Source organism: Pristis pectinata, chromosome 10 (assembly GCF_009764475.1).
Source record: "Pristis pectinata isolate sPriPec2 chromosome 10, sPriPec2.1.pri, whole genome shotgun sequence".
Taxonomy (NCBI): Eukaryota; Metazoa; Chordata; class Chondrichthyes; order Rhinopristiformes; family Pristidae; genus Pristis; species Pristis pectinata.
Genome location: NC_067414.1, coordinates 10,494,893 through 10,516,337, shown reverse-complemented (window position 1 = coordinate 10,516,337; position 21,445 = coordinate 10,494,893). Strand labels below are relative to the sequence as shown.

General features: G+C 39.2%; 1 protein-coding gene across 4 annotated transcripts in view; it reads right to left on the bottom strand.

Annotated features, from left to right (window-relative positions):
* The window catches only part of egln1a (egl-9 family hypoxia-inducible factor 1a), a 75,954-nt gene that overhangs the window by 21,445 nt on the left and 33,064 nt on the right, over window positions 1-21,445 (bottom strand). For all 4 annotated transcript variants that reach the window (XR_007956957.1, XR_007956958.1, XM_052024069.1 and 1 more), the window contains exon 2: window positions 12,278-12,397. Coding sequence is in view for 2 of the 4 variants with exons in the window: in XM_052024069.1 (XP_051880029.1) it covers window positions 12,278-12,397 (120 nt within the window). In the remaining 2 variants the exon portion in view is untranslated. The remainder of the gene's footprint in view (window positions 1-12,277; window positions 12,398-21,445) is intronic.

Below are 21,445 nucleotides of genomic sequence, written 5' to 3'. Positions count from 1 at the left end.
ACCTAGCCTTTGAGAGGGAGGCTCAGAAGAGCTTGGTGTTAAGACAGGACAGAGAGAGGGAGTGGAGGGAAGAAAAAGAGGAAGTGAAACAGAAAAGAAAGAAAGAAAGAGAGCAAGAGCAGTGGTTGGGAGAGGTAGGTTGTCAAGGGGCTGAATGGAGCACTGTACAAACCTTATGGGTGGGGAATGAGCAGTAAATCAATGCAAGACCCAACTTTCAGTCAAAGCAGTCAAGTCCAGACTATGTTCTTGGAGAACTTAGGCCTTTGCTGCATTTTTCGCCTACTTCTGTACCATTCTCTATTTTTTCCTTCCAACTACTCACCACCACCTACGCACCTTCAAAAACCAAACCCTCTTTATCTTGTGTTCCTACTGCCCCACATCGCAATAGAAGCCAGATACATATGTGGCATGCAGAAATTTTTGAGAGAGAAGATTTTTCTTTGAAAACAATTTTTTTTCCTGTTCACAAGCACAATGCGTTAGAAAAATTAATGCTTTTACAATATTAATTAACAATCATAACACAACCTGAATCTGTTCATTACAAATCCAGCCCTTTATCATTCAAAGCATTCACTATTTAAACTCTAGAAATTATGAACACCGATTACCTATCTGTGCCCCATCCAATTATTTTTTCCGCTGTAGAGAGGACAATCATAGCTGTACTTATGCAAGGGGACTAGAGAAATGCCGTGCCTACAATATAATTCCACCAAATCTTGTTTGCACTGTCAACAATTAGATTTAAGATATCTTTCCAGTGAGGAAAAGATTTCAAAGTTATGGGAAATGGATGACAAGTCTAATATCAATAATAAAAGTAATGTTTTCAAATAAATTGTATTATCTGTAAAAAAAATTCAACTCTGAATGAATCAACCTGTACCAGCAATGCACAGCAGGTGGCACTGAAAGTTAATTTTGAAACACTTTCATTAGAATTTCAGTAGCTTGACTGTGCATGTCTGAAGTTTTTAAACAATCCAGAAATAGAACTGTCCTGGTGCAGCACTGTAAATAAAGATCGCAGCATAAAGTGATGACCATAAATCCATTACTCATGTTATAGTAATTCATTATAATGAACTGAACTAATACATAAAAAAGCTTAGAAAAAGATATTCAAACAGGTTTGTGACAGCACCACCAAGTTTTACCGTCATGCCTGCATAAAATTCTCTCTTTTTGTTGCAAAAAAGCACCTGTTTAATAACAAAAAGTAAATGTACTTAAAATTGTATTCATTGTTTCAGAATGCTTATCATTTTCAAGATGTGAAGTTGTGATGATAGATGTACTTCAAGTACGTGAAGGGTAGGAGGATGGCTAGGGTGAAGGTAGGTCCGATTAAGGACAAAGGTGGGAGAATTTGCCTGGAGGTGGCAGAAGTGGGAGAAGTTCTCAATGAGTACTTCTCTTCGGTATTCACCAGGGAGAGGGGTCTTGATGATGCGGAAGGGAGTGCTGGTAGGGGTAATGTTCTCGAGGTTGTTGATATGAGGATGTGTTGAAGTTGTTAAATAATATTAAGACAGATAAATCTCCGGGGCCTGACGGGATTTTCCCCAGGCTGCTTCGAGAGGCCAGGGAGGAGATTGCTGAACCGCTGGTAAGGATCTTTGAGTCCTCGTTGTCTACGGGGGTGGTGCCGGAGGATTGGAGGATTGCGAATGTGGTCCCCTTGTTCAAAAAAGGTAATAGGGATAGGCCAGGGAATTATAGACCGGTGAGTCTCACGTCTGTGGTGGGTAAGCTGTTAGAAAGGATTCTGTTAGAAAGGACTGATTAGAGACAGCTAGCATGGCTTTGTGAAGGGAAGATCTTGCCTCACAAGCCTGATAGAGTTCTTTGAGGAGGTGACCAGGAAGATTGATGAGGGCAGTGTGGTGGATGTGGTTTACATGGATTTTAGTAAGGCATTTGATAAGGTTCCTCATGGTAGGCTTCTTCAGAAGGTCAGAGGCCAAGGGATCCAAGGAAGCTTGGCTGTGTGGATTAGGAATTGGCTTGCATGTAGAAAGCAGAGGGTTGTGGTGGAAGGAGTGCCCTCGGATTGGAAGGCAGTGACTAGTGGTGTCCCGCAGGGATCGGTTCTGGGACCTCTACTTTTTGTGATATTTATAGATGACTTAGATGAGGGGGTGGAGGGCTGGGTTAGTAAGTTTGCGGACGACACTAAGATAGGCGGTGTTGTGGATAGTGTGGAGGGCTGTCGGAGCTTACAGAGGGATATTGATAGGATGCAGAGCTGGGCTGACAAGTGGCAGATGGAGTTCAATCTGGAGAAGTGTGAGGTGGTACACTTTGGAAGGACAAACTCCAGGGCAGAGTACAGGGTAAACAGCAAGGTACTTGGCAGTGTGGAGGAGCAGAGGGATCTGGGGGTTCATATTCACAGTTCGTTGAAAGTTGCCTCACAGGTGGAAAGAGCAGTTAAGAAGGCCAATGGGATGTTGGCTTTCATAAGTCGCGGGATTGAGTTTAAGAGCCGCGAGGTTATGATGCAGCTTTACAAAACTCTAGTTAGGCCACATTTAGAGTACTGTGTTCAGTTCTGGTCGCCTCATTATAGGAAGGATGTGGAGGCATTGGAGAGGGTGCAGAGGAGATTTACCAGGATGCTGCCTGGATTGGAGGGTATTGAATATGAGGAGAGGCTTAAGGTGCTAGGGCTTTATTCACTGGAAAGGAGGAGGATGAGAGGAGACATGATAGAGGTATATAAAATATTGAGAGGAATAGATAGAGTAGACAGTCAGCGCCTCCTTCGCAGGGCACCAATGCTGAAGACGAGAGGTCATGGCTTTAAGGTTATGGGTGGGAGGTTCAGGGGAGATGTCAGAGGGAGGTTTTTCACCCAGAGAGTGGTTGGTGCATGGAATGCACTGCCTGGGGTGGTGGTGGAGGCAGATACATTGAACAGGTTCAAGAGCTTGTTGGATAGGCATATGGAGGAACGTGAGATAGAGGGATATGCGGGAGGAAGGGGTTAGGTAGTGTGAGGGTGGTCTGATGGACGGCACGACACGGTGGGCCGAAGGGCCTGTTTTGTGCTGTATGGTTCTATGGAGGACCTAGCAGAACTCTCTGTATATATTACAGTTGTGGAAAGCCAAATACATTTATAACAAAGAATTTTCATGCAAGTTGATGCCCAAGATACTTATGCAGAGAGAACTTCATGACTGAACTCAGACAGTGAAACTGAGCAGATTTTATTTTATTGGAGATTAATTCAAAACAGCATGCTGAATTTTTAAAATTACCTTATGAATACAAATTCAGAGCAGGATTATGAAATATAGCGTGCATATTCTAAGAGGATTTGTACCTCCTTGAACAGATTTCCATAAATCTGCCTCCATATTAAAATATCTCAACAATCACTCTCGTGAAACTGTGATGATAATATAAGAGCTCAAATCTGCCAATTCACTCTGTTAGATCAGTGAACTGTCACATTATTTAGCATCTGAAGATTTGCATTTTGGAGATTATCCTTCATACTCAACATTTTTCTATAGATCTATGCGAGTAATGAAGAGATTGCCCATAGTTTATTACAACTTTCCTCAGGTTTTAGGACATAGTAGTTTTTAAACAGCTTCTTGATATTAGATTGGCCATCCCCCAAACACCTTCCACGTTGAAGTTAAGCAAGAGCCACGAGGTGATGTTGCAGCTCTATTAGAATTCTGGTTAGACCACACTTGGAGTATTGTGTTCAGTTCTCGTTGCCTTATTATAGGGAGGATGTGGAAGCTTTAGAGAGGGTGCAGAGGAGATTTACCAGGATGCTGTCTGGATTGGTGAGCATGTCTTATGAAGAAAGGTTGAGTGAGCTACAGCTTTTCTCTTTGGAGAGGAGGAGGATGAGAGGTGACTTGATAGAGGTGCACAAGATGATAAGAGGCATAGATCGAGTGGACAGTCAGAGACTTTTTCCCCCAGAGTGACAATGGCTAACACGAGGGGGCATAATTTTAAGGTGATTGGAGGAAGGTATAGGGAGGATGTCAGAGGCAAGTTTTTTTTAAAAAAAAACTGAGTGGTGGGTGTGTGGAACGCACAGTCAGCAGAGGTTGTGGAGGCAGACACATTAGGGACTTTTAAGAGACTCTTAGATAGACACATGAATGATAGAGAAATGGAGGGCTATGTGGGAGGGAAGGGTTAGATGGATATTAGAGCAGGATAAAATGTCAGCACAACATTATGGGCTGAAGGGTCTGTACTGTGCTGTAATGTTCTATATTCTAACACAGTGATGCATGGTGGTCAGCCAAACTAATTATCAATATTTCACTCTTCACAAAAAATTAAAATGAGGCATGACTGAGAGTCAGTAACAGCCGTTGGAGTCTTTTCTTCATAGTTTAATGCCAGTCTCCAAATGAAAGACAACATTTCTTCCTCTAAACACTACTATTCATGACCACTCCCATCGAACAGCTCAACAGCGACAATAGGACAGAATTAATTAAATTTATTTATTTTGTTTCTGAACTTTCCTGGTCATAATAGTCATCTGTATCCTTTCCTGTGATAAGCTGCTGTTGAAATCAACTGTAAGGAATTTCTGCCTTTTTTCCTCAGTATCTTGTGCTGCCTACTCTTGAAGAAAAGGTATTCTAGACGTTTCCATTCATGAAAACATTATGGTACTTTTCTTAGATCTCCTGCAAAAGTAGTTTTTCTAATATATATCTTAATCCCTTTCATCCTATATTGTTTTCTACTATATCGCTTCTGTTGGTACATTTCCCTCATCAACATTTCTCATAACACAGAGCACCACAAAATATATCAAATCTTTCTGTCAACCTATCTTCCATTTCTAAAATTCTTGAACACATTGCCTTCCAAATCCTTGTTTCTTGTAACTCCATGTCTGAAAAATAATTGCCTGATCTGCATTCCTGCTACCTCATCAAAACTGCTCTAAACAATGCAACAATTTACAGTTCCTATCTCCTACCATGTTACTCTTCAGCATTTTTGTTGCTTCTAGTTGATTTGGCCACTTTAGCCATCTCCAATGTCTTCACCTGTTGTAGAGATCAGTGTGGTTGCCCGTGCTTAACCTTTTTAATTATATCCACTCATAACCACCTTCACTAAGTTGTTTTCAGAAAGGGACCTACTTGTTTCTCTCAACAGTATCTCATGGCAACATTATCTGGAGATAAGGACTCAGCTTCCATGTGCACTTCATTGCTTCACCATTTCTCTCAACTCCTACATTGCCTGTAAATGAATTTATGAATTTCTTCTCTCTGGCAATTGCCTAAGATTGGACTTAAGTGTTTGTAATTAAAGTATCATATTAATCCCTGCACTTTGCATCCAACATTGTAGCTTCAATTTCAAACATATTTACTTCTACCTCCTGATGATCATTTGCTTCAACTGATATAGGAAGGATGTCATTAAACTGGAGATGGTGCAGAAAAGATTTACGAGGATGTTACCTGAACTGGAGGGTTTGGGTTATAATGAGAGGCTAGAGAGGCTAGGACTATTTTTACTTGGAGCATAGGAGGCTGAAGTTCATAAAAGTTACAGAACCTGAATTTGCTGATCAACATGTTCATTTTATCTAGTGGTGGGTGTTGTCATTCTATTCTATTAGAGTCAGAGATATACAGCATGGAAATGCACAGATAAGGTGAGGGGCATAGATAAGGTGAGGGGCATAGATAAGGTGAATAGCTAAAGTCTTTTCCCCCAAACCTAGAGGGCATATGTTTAAAGTGAGAGGGGAAAGATTTAAAAATGGACCCGAGGGGCGACTTCTTCCACACAGAGGGCAGTGAGTATATGGAACGAGCTGCCAGAGGAAGAGGCGAGTAAGTGATGAAGGCACGTACAATTACAACATTTAAAAGGCATTTGAGCAATTAAGATAAAATATCTTTATTAGGCACATGTACACCAAAACACAGTGAAATACATATTTTTTGCGTAGAGTGTTCTGGGGGCAGCCCGCAAATGTCGCCACACTTCCGGCACCAACATAGCATGCCCACAACTTCCTAACCAGTAAGTCTTTGGAATGTGGGAGGAAACCGGAGCACCCGGAGGAAACCCACGCAAACACGGGGAGAACGTGCAAACACGGGGAGAACGTACAAACTCCTTACAGACAGCAGCTGGAATTGAACCCAGGTTGCTGGCGCTGCAATATCGTTACACTAACTGTTACACTGCCATGCCTGCCCAATTACATGGATAGGAAAGGTTTAGAAGGATATGGGCCAAATGCAGGCAAGTAGAACTAGCTCAGTAAGTTCTATGACTCTGTGGTATGCCACTGAGTCCCTCATCTGTGCTACTATCACCTCCAAGCTCAAAGCACTCCTATCCTGCTTCAAAGTCTCCACATTCCATATATATCTGCTCTTCGAAAGTGCTTTTGCCCTTTTCATATTCTACATCAAGCTCTTCAAGCTATCACCCTTTTGTGGCCAATAATTTTTAAAAAATCTCTATTGAATTTCCACTTTAACATTTTGATTTCAACCATTTGGGCGAAAACTTGCACTAAAGAAATGGATAACAATTCACTATTTAACTACTGTTTTACGTTGGTCACAGGATATTGAGTCACTGGAAACAATTGAATACACTACACCTTCATTACGAGAGATTCTAATGAAATCTATTTCAACCTGAAAGACTTTGGAAGGACACATTCATTAGAGCTCCAGCATTTTCTCCACTATTCATCTCTCAGAGCATGACTTTAAGCTTATTGGCAAGCTTTTGAGATGAGAATATTTCAGTCACAACAACAACTAGAAATTATTACACCCTTAATGTAGTTCAATAGCCCCAAGGTGCTAGAGAGAAGTGTTATTGGACAATGTTTGATTTGGAGTCATGGAAGAAGCACTTTAACAGAATAAAAGTAATCCAAGAATGGAGAATAGGAAATTGCAACAATTTGTTTAAGGTGCTGAAAGCACAACCATAAACGGTGGAGCAATTAAAAATCCAGAACTGTCAAAAGGCCAGAACCTCAGGAGTGTGCTGATCTTTGATTTTTTGATGCTGAAGGAGATTAGACAGATAGTGGTGGGTGCGGTCATGGAGGAATTTCAAATTTACAATATAAATTCCATATCTGGAGCAAAGGCAGACTGCATGCCAAGGTGGGTCAATAGCACAGGGATGATGTGAATAGAGGACACATATTAAGGAGGCATTAGCGTGCAATGGATGGATTTTGAACAGGTAACTTGACAAATCAGATCCTGTCCAGATGGATCTCCAGCATTATAAAAGGTTGTTGACAATTGTGAATGGTTGCACAGCTAAGGCTAAGATGTCACAGTTTAGTCCATGTTTTTCTTCGAGCAAAGCAGAAGTTTGAATGAAAAGTGGCTATGGCATTACAGCAAAGCAATAGGAATATGCATTTTGGTTATAATTGAACCTCTACTTTGAACTATAGCAAATCAACACATCTTCAAAAACTTATGCCCAAATCAGATGACCTGCTTACAGAATAGAAGGAAGATCTCAGCACATCAAGGATTTTGGTTTAGCCAATCCTAGTATATACTGAATCAAGCTAGAAGCAATGTCTTTCTTGGAGCAAAGCAGAAGTTCAACCATCCCTTTACTCCAAAGTGGCTTCTGTAGTATGCTTGTATTTCTGTGGTACAAGTTGCATCATAGCACAGGTGGCATGGGTGAAGTACCAGAACACTGGAAGGTGGCTAATGTTGTGCCTTTATCTAAGAAGGGCTGCAAGGACAAGACAGGGAACTACAGGCGAGTGAACTCAACATCAGTGTTGGAAAAGTTACTTAAGGGGATTGTATCAAACAGGTTATATCTGTATTTGGAAAGGCAAGGACTGATTAGGGATAGTCAGCACAACTTTGCTCCTGGGAAATCGTGTCTTACAAATTTGATTGAGTATTTTTTTTTGAAGTAGCCTAGAAAGTTGATGAGGGAAGGGCAGTAAATATTGTCTATGTGGACTTTAGCAAGGCGTCTGACAAGGTTGCACATGGTAGGCCGGTCCGGAAGGTTGGATCACATGGGATTCAGGGTGAGCCAGCCAATTGGATACAAAATTGACTTGGTGGTAGGTAGCCAAAGGTTATTTTTCAGATTGGAGGCCTGTGACTACCAGAGGGATCAGTACTTGGTCCCCTGTTGTTTGTCATATATATTGGTATAGTGGACAGTGAAGATTGACTAAGATTACAACAGGATCTAGATCAATTGGCAAAATGGGCAAAGGAATGGCCGATGGAATTTAACCCAGACAAGTGTGAAGTAATGTATTTTGGAAAGTTATATCAGACTAAGACATACAAAGTGAATGGCAGGGCCTTGGGGAGTGTTGGCAAACAGAAAGACCCAGGGGTACAAGTACATTGTTCCCTGAAAGTGGCCAACATGGTGAAGGTGTATGCACTCTTGCCTTCATCAGCTGAGACACTGAGTACAAGAGTTGGGACATCATGTTACAGTTGTACAAGGCGTTGTTGAGACAGCACTTGCAATATTGTGTGCAGTTCTGGTTGCCACACTAAAGGAAGGATGTGATTAAGCTTGAGAGGGTGCAGCAAAGATTCACAAGGATGTTGCCAGGATCGAAGGGCTTGTGTTAGAAGGATAGACTGGAAAGGCTGGGGCCGTTTTCCCTGGAGTGAAGGATTCTGAAGGGTGACCTCCTCATAATTTTGTAAACCTCAATAAGGTTAGGGTAGATAGTCACAGTCATTTTCCCAGGGTAAGGGAGTCTAAAACCAGAGGGTTTAGGGTGAAAGATTTAAAAGGGACCTGAGGGGGAAGCTTTTCAACACAGACGGCGGTGGGTATATGGAACGAGCTGCCAGAGGAACTGGTAAAGGCGGGTACAATTACAACATTTAAAAGACATCTGGAAAGTACATGGCTAGGAAAGGTTTAGAGAGGTATGGCCCAAATGCTGGAAAATGGGTTTAGCTCAGGCAGGCACTTTGGTTGGCATGGACGAGTTGGGCTAAAGGGCCTGTTTCTGTGCTGTAGAACTCTATGACCAGGAACACAGACAAGGACTACTCCATATTGAATGGGAGATTCTTAGTTTCTGCCTAAGGAGGTTGAGTGAGCCTTGGAGGACCCAATGCCTTTTTCTACAAACTAGTGAATGATTCAGCCTTAGTTGGTACATATGAAGAACTAAGATGAGACACCATAAGTTAATATACTTTGTTTAGCCTGAGCAGTTTTGCATCTCTAATGGCAACTAGATTTAATCTAAGCACGTGGTAATTCCAGGCCATCATTGCTTTTTTCCAGGCTTTTCAAAGCCAATCAACATGTACTAAGAGAAATGGAACAAGAATAAAAGCACCTTGGGTAAAAATAATTTTGGAAAGGCAGTGATAGTATCAGCAGCTTTTATAACTGATGTCACGTGCAAGATCATAGCTACATTCCAGCTTAAGCAATGATCAAAATAAATATTAATTTAATAAGCATCAATTCAATTACAGAAATACTACTGTGAGCCTGACAATTCAGTTTTACATGCCAGAGAATCAGTGTAATGATAATAACACAAAAAGACTAAAACAATCTTGTACAATTCTGTTCACCACATTATAGCAAAGTGTGATTGTACTGAGTTGGGGGGGGGGGGTGGAGGGGGCAGAGACTTACAGAGATTGAACGGCAAAAAAAATTGCAAATGCTGGAAATCTGGAAAAAAAGTAACAGAAAAAAGTGCTGGAGATACTCAGCAGGGCAGGTAGCACCTGTGGAGAGAGAAATCATTTCATCAGGTAAAAGGCTGTGGACCTGGTATTGCTTGACTTGCTGAGTATCTCCATCATTTTCTGTTTTTATTTCAGATTTATAAAGATGCCAGGATGGGAATAACTTAGCTATTAGGAGAGATTGGATAGGCTGGCGTTTCCCTCGGCACAGAGGTGGTTGAGGCGACTCTTAAAATTGAGGTGAATGAAATTAAGAGGGAGCCTAGAGGGGTAAAAAAAAACTTATTAATTTGAAGTAATCAGCAAAGGGATCAAAAATGTTTTCTTCCAGAGGGTGGTGGAAATCTGGAACTCTGCCCAAAAGGGTGCAAGTGGCAAGTTTGAATACTACTTGGATATGCGCTTTAAGAATTGTGACCACAGGGCTGCAAATATTGGGCTGAAAAGTGAGATTACACTGGACTTATCTTTATCATTTGGCATGGACATAATGGACTGATAATGGCCTGTGTTATAAATTTTCTCTGATTCTATACTCCATTACTTTAATGTTTTATGCTCTTACTATTTTCACTTCACCCACCTGATCCCATCCAAGTTTTAATTGGTATTAAAAGTTTGAAAAGTGCAATTAACTACACTCCCATGTTTTACAAAGCCCTCTGAACAGAGAATAACCTTTCACAGCATAATTTCTTTTCATGTTCTTTACAATATCTTCTGGCTATACTTCCTCCCCAATATCTCATTCTCCCTCATCTAATTTATATTTAAAATTTTTGTTGTGCTACATAGTTTAAACACTTTATTCACTCTGCATAATGTTCAATATCTTTCCATTTACATTCTTTCTGTATTATTGTGCTCTGTTGCTATAGCTAAGCCTCATATGCACCAACCCAAAGGTGCAGAGTTGTTCTTTGAAATTAACCCTGATTCATTCAAGACATAGTTTCACTGACAGATTTTTAGCATCTTGATCTGAAACTGGAAAAGTGAGTACCTTGTTTACTTTATCAACCTTCTTCATTACTACTTCTTGCTATCATCTTTCTTACAATCCACATGCTTTTTCCTGTATTTTTTTCTATAAAATCATCACATACATATTTTATGAAGTCCGCAGAAGGACTAATTTTTACATATCAGAGTCATACAGCACAGAAACAGGTCCTTTGGCTCACTGAGTCTGTGCTAACCAATCAAGATCCACTTACATTCATTATAAACCACAGTGGCCAATTAATCCACCAACCTACAATGTCTTTGGGATATGGGAGGAAACTGGAGGAAACCATGTGGTCACAGGGAGAACATGCAAACTTCAAAGAAACACCGGAGTCGCTGGAGCTGTGAGGCAGCAGCTCTACTAGCTGTGTAGTGTAGCGGTTAGCATAACGCGATGACAGCGCCAGAGACCTGGGTTCAATTCCGGCCACTGTCTGTAAGGAGTTTGTACGTTCTCCCTGTGTCCGCGTGGGTTTCGTCCGGGTGCTCTGGTTTCCTCCCACATTCCAAAGACGTACAGGTTAGGAGGTTGTGGGCATGCTATGTTGGCGCTGGAAGCGTGGCGACACTTGCGGGCTGCCCCCAGAACATTCTATGCAAAAGATGTATTTCACTGTGTGTTTCGATGTACATGTGACTAATAAAGATATCTCATCTTATAATATGTCTCATTCAGTATTTTCAATTTATAAAACTTCTTAGGTATGCAGAATGTGCATATCAAATTGCATTTATCTAAACACAGATCTGTCAATCTCTCATATCTCACACTTTTCTGCTTTGTCCAGAGAGATCTATTCTCACTGAATTCAGTCAGAGCCACCAGTACACTTATGCATATTTTACAGCATAAAGTTCTGCACCACTTGAGAAACACTACTGGATTAATTTCCTTTCTCCATGTATCCAAAACATTTACAAGTTTCGCTCATTCCTTCCAGCAACATTTACTGAAATTATAGTGGTATATTTTTAATAAAGCAACATTTCCCTTTTAATCTGTCCATATTCATTCAGGTTCCCAGACCCCCAAGGGTCAGCATGGAATCTTTCCACAGCCCTGCCTTATATCAAAGGTTTCATGACTTGAATAATAATAATAATAATAATAATAATAACAACAATAATATTAATAGAAAACACAATTTCTAAACTAACTGGATACAAGACTCCTACACAGAGGCAACTGTTTGGCTTTGCATGCACTGGTTGAAAGTCCCAATGGGTTGCCCAACAAAGTACAGAACAGTACTTTTTTTTTCAGAAAATTTTAGTTTTCCAGATAGTTAACCAGTTTTATTAACTATAAACTTTTCCAAGAAACATGCTGTCCACCAAGAATTACCATAATTCAAGTCATTTTGTTCTCAAGTGGCAAACATCATTAGTCTGTTTTCAAAATTAATCACAAAAGTTAATACCACCATGACATTTTTCCTATTATTTCACCTCAATTAAAATAGTGTTCTTTCTTCCTTGTTGCTCTACACTTCCTTTAAGTTCTGAGCAATATTCTGCAAGTAGTGAATATTACATACCTGCGCATCCCAATTTTTATTCAGGTAATAGATACATGTGACACATCGTCCATCTCCATTAGGATTATCAACGTGACGTACATATCCTGTTCCATTGCCTGGGTAACATGCAACCATTGCCTGTAAATCAGTAAACAAAAAGAAATACAGAAAATCATTACATTTTGAACAGCTGTTGAGGCTTTTTCAGTTTCTATTCTTCCTGAATGTTGTAGTTTATGAGATGATAGTCTGGTCCATTGAACTTTCTGTCAATCATTACCCTCTGGTATTTACGCCTACCTTTTTGTATTTGCTTTAGTTAAGCCTTTTGCCATGGAAATGAAATATCTAGATCCTTGCATACTGCAAGAATAATCTTGTACATATAGTCAAATTACTTGATAAGATATTGGGTTAGCTTTCCTTTGAATAGTTAATTGACACCTTAAAATACAAAATTTATCATTGAGACTAGAGTTAATATTAAAATAAATTGTAACGGAAATACTACCTTGAAAAAGATCTGAATCAACCAAACCAAGGCAAAATCCAACATACTACATTATTTTAAGTGGATAAGATACAGGAATGGGTATTTTCTACAGAATTCAAAAATAACAGAATACACTTGAGAAAGTGAGAACACTCTAGCTCTCATTGTTAAATCATACACGGCTGAAGCTTAACAAATGCATTATGTAAATATGTAATTGTCCAAATAAATTTAATATCACTATATCACAAAGGCCTGTACTGAGGACACTTCAAATGTAATTAATTAATTCTGAAGCATTTTCAGCATCCTGATAAGCTCTGAAGGTACGTTACAAAAAAAGTTTCTAAACCAGATTAAGAAGTTGTAGGTTCATCGGGTATTAGGTATTCTAGAAATCACAACCAAAAATGGATGCTGTGACTAAAAACCAAACTTCTATTTTACACCATCACCACTGATGGTAATAAGCCTCTAGGTCAAAAAAATTTTTTTCAATACCTATGTCTGAGCTTTTTCATTCCTTCTGTATTATAAACCAAAAGAACTCCCTGCTGGTCATGGTTTTGCGGTTAACTTTCAAAGTAAGCATCTGTAGCCTAAAGGTGCAAGGTGGCAATGATATAAACAATTTGAGTGGTTAAAACCAATTGCCCAGTAAACACAACACCATCAACTATTGTAGTTCAGTGTTGGTGGATCCCTCTAAAAATTCTAAGCAATGTAATAAGCTCATGTGTGACTTTTTGTTTTATAAAAAAAGTTTTATTTGGAATCTGGGTATTGCAGTTGGGGAAAGAAATCCAGGACTTAGACCCAGCAATGAAGGGACCATGATATTTTTCGAAGTCTGGATGGTAAGCAACTCAGAGGGGAACCTGCAGCTAGTGTTTTTCCCCAAGCACCTGCTGGCCTTGTTCTTATTAGTAATAGAGGTTGGGTGACTAGGTGACTATTGAAATGCATTTTGAAAATGGTACACATTACTGCTGCAGAGTACTGGTGGTGGAGGGAATGAACATTTCGGGTGGTTGATGGAATGTCAATAGTTGATTTATTGTGGCTTCCTCCTTCGGTCCCCACCATCACAGAAGCATATTGTCAGCAAATTCAATTCAATCCATGTGATATCAAGAAATGGCTGAGAGCATAGGATACAGCTTCATTACTTGGCTGATGACTGAGCACAAATTAGCTAGATTGGATTTGTTCTTTTTGTGAATAGTGCAAACCTGTGCAATTTTCCACATCATCAGGTGTTGTAACTGCACTGGAACAGTTTGGCTGGAAACACAGCTAGTTCTAGAGGGCATGTCTTTAGTACTATAGATAGGATGCTGTCTACCCACATAGCTTCTGCTGTATCCTGTGCTCTCAACCATTTCTTCACATCTCATGGATTAAATTGAATTTACTGACAATGTGCTTCGTGATGGTGGGGACCCAAGGAGGAAGCCAAGACAGGTCAACTATTTGACACTTCTGGCTGTTTGTGACTGGGCACCAACATTATTAAGATTGGGATATTCTTGGAGCCTCCTCTTCCCGGTAGCTGTTTAATGGTCCACCACAATTCATGACTAGATGTGGTAGGACTACAATGCTTTGATCTCACAACCAATGGATGAAGTTGCTTAGGTCTGGTAAGTGAATGTTGCTTTTGCTGTTTCATACTCATGTACAGCTATATTGCAACTATGCTCAGCTGACATTTCATCACTTCTATGCACGTCTGGTCCTGACATGCCTTTCTATGCACCTCATGAGACCAGAGTTGATCCTCTGGCTGCATTGCAGATTGAGGCATGTACCGAGCCATGAAGTTACAGATAGTGATGTACATTTTTATTGCTGTTGATGATACATAGGACCTTCTGAATGCCCCAATTTGACAGTTCCAAGCTTATCCCACTTAACACAATTATAGTGCCACACAATACAATGGAAGGTGTTCTCAGTGCATACACCAGAACTGTGCAGTGGTCACTTCCACCAATGCTATCAAAGACAAATGCATCTGCCACACAGACTAGCAAAAACAAGGTCAAATGGGTTCATCCCAAGGTTAAATGCATTCATCCCTCTCACTATCTGTTGCAGAACCAGTCTGGCAGCAATGTCTTTCAGGACTTGGCCAGCTCAGCCAGTGCTGGTGCGACTAAGCCACTGTGGGTTCGACATAGAGGAGCACTGATTCATCAGCTCATGGGAAGCAATGTTTAAGTGAAATATTCATTTCAGAGTGCCTCAGTTTTATCAATAATGGAAAATGTTAAAAAAGATTCAGTGCAATTGGGCATACAAATGATCAGTCCAGAAAACCCTGGCACCAACCATCATCGAGGATGGGGATGTCCTTGGAGCCTCCCATTTCCTGTTAGCTGTTTAATTGTCCCCCACAATTCATGACTAGATGTAGTAGGACTGCAGTGCTATAATAGAGCTATTCCTAAAATACTCAAAATAATTAAAACAACTTATAAAAGTATTATTTATGCAGGGTCTTTAATCTAGAAAAAAATAACTATTTCATGATGCTTGAAAAAGTTGGGAACACAAGAAATAGAACCAGAAGTAGGCCATATACATTCCTTGAGCCTGCTGATTTTGGTTTCAAAACTTTCCTGACCGATTCCCCATAAACCTCGATTCTCCTAAATTCTAGAAACACATCTACTTCCGTCTTGAGTGACCTAATGACTCAACTTTCACAGGTCTCTGGGTTAGCAAATTTCAAAGTTCTGTCATGTTTTGATATAAGAAATTCATCCTTTTCATAGTTTTAAATCAATGACACTTTATCCTGTGCCCAGCTCCCTAGATCTCAATTCCTCCACCACAGCAAATCACCTTTTAGCATCTAACCCATCAAACCTCTTCAAAATCTTCTATGTTTCAACGTGGTCACTTCTTAGTCTTCAAAACTTTGGAGGATAAAGGCCCAATGAGGTGTTTTGGGTATTCTTGGGTAGGTTAAGAATGGAGGCAAGTAAGGAGAAATCGATCCATTGAAAAATGGAGGAAAGGCATCAGGGAAAAAGAACACTGGCCAGCCATGTAAAGGTGGCAGAAATGTCGAGATGGATGAGGGGGAAATTGTTCCCAACAATTTGCAGTCAGATATAACACTGTTTCAGTGCCGACAATGGAAAATCTGATGGCCACATTCAAATTTCGAGCCAGGAAGATTTTTCCAGGAAAGATGGACTTAGACTTGCAAGTCAAGAACCTGTTTAAATTACTTGACACAAAAAAAGATGGTTTGCAATGATGGTTAATGTTTCTTTTCCCCCTTGAAGAGATTAAACAACGTTTTTAAAGGCAGACAGTATCTGAGTAGAGAAAAGAATGTACAACATTGGCCCTTGTGAAAGCAAAGAAAGGAAACTGGATAGTTGACAGTGTAGTGAAACAGCTTTCACAGAGCAGGTGGAGCCTCATGGACAAGAAAAGCTTGGAATCAGCCAAGGATGATGGAAGAGTCCATTAGACAGTCTTCCCACTGCAACAAAATAGGTTTGCAGATGGCCCATCAAGTTTAGTCAGGGAATAAAATTAGGCAAGAGAAGAGAGAGTGACTGAGAATGTGAGTGCAATCAATATTTTTAGCAATAACAAAGTCCTTACCATCTGTTACTGGTTTAAAATCTGCCTTAAATATTCCCTCAGAAGGGCAAAGCCAATCCCATAACTGGACTATGCACATTATTAAAAGAAAGGAAAACCCACAGTAGGTAACAATGTGAATGACATGGTCAGTGCAGTAAAATGAGTAGAAACAGAATGGATAGAATTTGATGCTGAGGACTAATGTGGAAAAAATATATTATAAATGGCACAATTTTAAAGTGTGGATGACGAGGAAGTTGTTGATGTCTAGATACAGTTAATTAAAAATGAAATGGTAAGTCAATAAGAGAGTTTACAAAATAAAGCATTTGCATTCCTTTGTAGATGGATGGAATTCTAAAAGCAGAGCTATCACGATAAAACAATAAATTTCTCATAAAACATCAATTAAAACTAGAGAATTGTACTGTTGACAATTCTGAGCATCACACTTCAGGAAACATAGAAAGGCATCAGAATGGGACAGAGGAGTTTTACTCGGATGTTCCCAGGGATGAGACATGTTACAAGGTTGGAAAAGGTAGGGGTGTTCTCCTAAGAACAATAAAAGCTCAAAAGGTGGCCTGACTGATATTATAAAAAGTTTTGAGAGCAAAAACTGTTCCTTCTGTTGGCTGAACCAATAACTGGTCATCACAGACTTAAATTAACTGGCAAAAGAGTTCAAAGGAAGATGAGGAAAATATTTTTCACTCAAGCATTGTCAGAATCTGGAACGTTCTACATGAAAAAGTGGTCAAACTTGATTCCACCAACAGTTTTAAGACAGCAGACAGGTACTTGAAGCCAAGTAATTTGCAAAGTAATGCATATTGGGAATAAGCACAACTGCTTTCAGTGGGCCAGACTGCTTCCCTCTGTTCTGTTAATTTCTGTAATTTATTTTTTAAACATAGCATCTTTTACAAACTCAGGCTATCTCAAATCGCTTTCTACCCAAAGTAGGTTTGAAATGTTGTCAGAGATGGCAGCATGGAAGAATTTACATTCAACGAGTACTTACAAAAAGTAATGCTACAATCTGACGATAATCTATTTTTCACATGATAATTCCCTTGCCCTTCTTTGAAATAATATCATAGGATCCTTTCCTTAAATTTCAAAGGGTAACTAGAGCCCCAGGTTTGCCATCTAATCAGAAGTGCTTTAAGTGGTAGGTTCTTTACCCAGTTATCTACCTGTCCTATAGAATAACTTGGATGTATAATCACAAGCCCTACTTATTATGCAATGTCAATTGCATCTCTTTTGTAGGTCCCCTAATAATTTTTGCTGCAATCATTCAAGGCAGACAGAAATATTTAATGAAATAAAGCCTGATACATATCACTAAACTATTTTACTTTATAGAGAGCAAGTGAAAATTAGAATATTTTATGTAATTACATCCCACCTTAATTCAACCAATGAGTGAGCACTGACAAGTGTCATTCAAACTCTTGAATTGGCTTAATTTATCCTAATCAGTCTTTTGAACTGCAAGACTCCCACTCACAGGCCAGAGTTCATATGCACACTCTGCAGGTTGACTCACTGCCTTTATGTTCCTTTATACTCAAATTTCACAATGATATGGAAAAGAATATTGTGAACCATGTTGTGGAACTAAGCCTCCCTTTTGTAATCCAAAATAGAAAATGTATAACATTCAAGGGCCAAACCCCAACTGACAGGATGAAATAGCCTAGCACTGTGGAAATACCATACAAAACCTCACATTGACAAAGAATAACATGTGATGGTGATGTAGTGATTTCACCAAGAATACACAAATGATAAGCTCCGATGGGAAACCACTATGGGTAATTAACAACGACTTGTTCAATTATCTTTAGTTTTGTAAAAAGATTAAGTACACTATGTTACATAAATTTTTCCATTGATACTTCTACACAAAGCTGGATTTTGAGCTATTTTAAACATAATTTAATTCAAGCAAGGTTCCCAATTTATGTTCTGATAAGAAGTTAAATCTTAGCAAGAGCTCAGTGTGACTTCAACTAGCATGAATATCATGTATTTCAGCAGGTAGATGATCTGCTCTGCCAGCATTCTGGTCTGATTTTGAAGGCAAAAATATATACACTGTATTTAAACCAGTGGAAATGAATTATTAACATCACAGCCTGTGTAAAGCAATACAACTCAATTAATGTGTCTGGAAATCAACCTTAGCAAAGTTGCCAGTCGAAAAAATGCAAGACCCCACCCCCCACCAAATAAATGAGATGTGAGTATCACTGATATTTACTGCTCTAGAAGGTGGTGAACCAGTTTCTTTGTAATGTTGTTGTCCCAATGAAGGGACTCCTACAGTGCAATTATATGGGAAAGAGTCAGAACTTTCATCCAGCAGCAAAGAACTGACAATGTATCTGCAAGTCAAAATGATGTACAACCTTAAGTAAATTTTGCAGATGAGGAACATTCCCATAATCCTGCTGCCTTTATTTTTCTAGGCAGTAGTTGTCACAGGCTGCTGTCAAAGAAACACTGGTGAGTTGAGTGGATTTGGGAGATTGTACTCACAGCTACCATGGGGCACTGGTGAGGGAGGAAAGGAGGGAGGGAAAGTTTAATTTAGGTTGTTTTTTTTTTATCCTGGAGGAGTTAGAGGTTAACTTAGCTAAACTGGTGGGAAAGTATTCCATATACTCCTGACACGTCTCATGGAAGGTGTAAAATCTATGGAGAGCCAGATGCTGAATCACTTGCTGCAGAACACCCAGTCTCTGGCTTCAATATTCAACATGCAGGAGGAATGCTTTATTTGCTGTGTTAGGCCAGAAAGTGATATTCAGTTTGCCTTACATGGATTGACTGGATGACCTCCATGCAGGTCCAGAGTCAATGTTGAGGATGCCAGATCTGCATAATTTTCAGGTGAAGAAATTCATTACAGGTGTGGTTGAAACTAGTAAGGTTCTGCACCTCGAGAATGACCTGTCCTAAAGTCTATCAAAACTCTATCAGTTGACAATTTTAAGAGTTACAGGTAAAAAAAATTCCAGGGATGCAAGTGAAAAACAAGTGTTTCCAAAGCAAATATCATCTATCCCAGAAGGTGCAGAAACTTGCAAAGCTAGCATCACAAAATCTCAGAACTGTCAAATAAAAACAGTATTTTGTTAAATAATGCTATTTTTGCAACAGATGTTCCGTTTTCCTCTTCTTGCACACTATTGTATATGAATTTAGCCACCACCCTAGATCAAAATGAACTCATTTGAACTTCCTGGTATTGGATTTGTGCCAGACAGGCACTGTTCTTAATGATCTTGCTACGTGCAGTACGTGAGGCAGCTTGCTGCTGTTCTACAACTATGCTGGGCACTAAGAGGAAAACTCAAGGATGAGTAAACATATCAATCAATGTCAAAACAGTCTAGGTGGCTGAACTTAAACTGCATTCTTATTGGCTTCAATGAGAATAACATATACCCCAGAATAACATACAGCATTAAGTTGCATGATTTTGAAATTAAACAGTTAACTGTGAAAAGGAAAACTCTCGTTCCTTCAAACGAAATCACTGGATTACAAATGCACAATTCATCAAGAGATGGATTCAAAGAGACAGAGATACCATACTGCATCAAAACAAATACAGTGGAATGCCATTCAGTACTGCAGACGCGAGTTTGGAAAACGTCAGCACAAGTCTACCAAATCATTGGAAGTAAGGTTATCAGAATTTGCACAAATGTTTTGCAGAAGAAGATAGGGAAATGCTTCAGTATAGCAATAAAACAGCAAGTTACGACACCATATAGTCCAGGAAATCACACATCTAAAGTTTCTATGTACAAAACCAAATTGGTACACTGAAATAATATTTGTAATCATTAATCGTTTTAAATCAAAGTAAATTTGAAGCAACTCAGTTAAAACATTTTTTTTGTAGTCAAGATGATTTTTTTCCTCATTTTCTTCAGTTCCTAATAATCTAAAATAACTGGGGATTACATTTAAGGCTGACCAAAACTAACTCGTGTACAGTTAAAATATTTGAGAGATCATTAGTAAGTTACCCTGCTAAAAATATCAGTTTCACTAGAAATATTCTGTGCAAAGATCCAAAATTGAAACAGCCTGTAAAACATTATGGAATATAATAAAATGTATAATTAAATATGCAAATTAATAATATGATCTACTTTAATTATAAATTTAATTGTATTCCATAATGTTTTACAGGCTATTTCAATTTTGGATCTTTGCATAGAATATTTCTGGTGAAGCTAATGCCTGGCGAAGTGCTTCAGAAAGAAACTCGTGCTACCTTTCTGCTTTTGTCCTTCCCTTGACAGACCAGGAGAAAACTGGCAAAATTCCTTTTCCACTGAAAAGATTTAATACTATTTACCAAGACTACATATTATGGTGTTGCCATGAAATAAGTAAATTAATAATCTGATCTACTTTCATAACAACACACCATAACAATGTGCAGTTTTGCTAAATAGTATTAAACCACTTCAGTGGAAAAGGAATTTTGCCAGTTTTCTCCTGGTCTGTCAAGGCAAGGACAGAGGCTGAAAGGTAGCACAAGTCTCCTTCCGAACCACTCAGGCAGGCTGATAACGAGTACAATGAAACAAACATTGTGTGCCACAAGTAAGTAGTGGGCCTTACATTGCAGGACCGCACCAAGCTATGGAAAAGAAAGAGAAACATGAAGAGCCTTTAAGGAATGGCAAGCTTTAAAGGCTGGAAACAACTCAGATAGAATGACTTGTTACTTTATTTGGAGCTTGGAGTCATGAAATAGGAACAGTATTGGTAATTAGCCACTGAAACACAACCAATTGAATTACACCATCCTTATTAAATGAAACAACATTAACAGGTAAAGGGTTTGAGCAAAATGAAACTAAATTGGTTTGATACAAATTGACTGAAAAGGGATGCAAAATATGCACATGTAAGCTGCAAAATGGTTCATTTAATGTGTTAAGTACTTAAACCAAAAATTTCATTCAATACAATTTTTTTTTAAACCACTATTCAAAACATTCAAAAATGTCAGTTTAAATTGGTGATTATTTTTTGATTCACTCCAG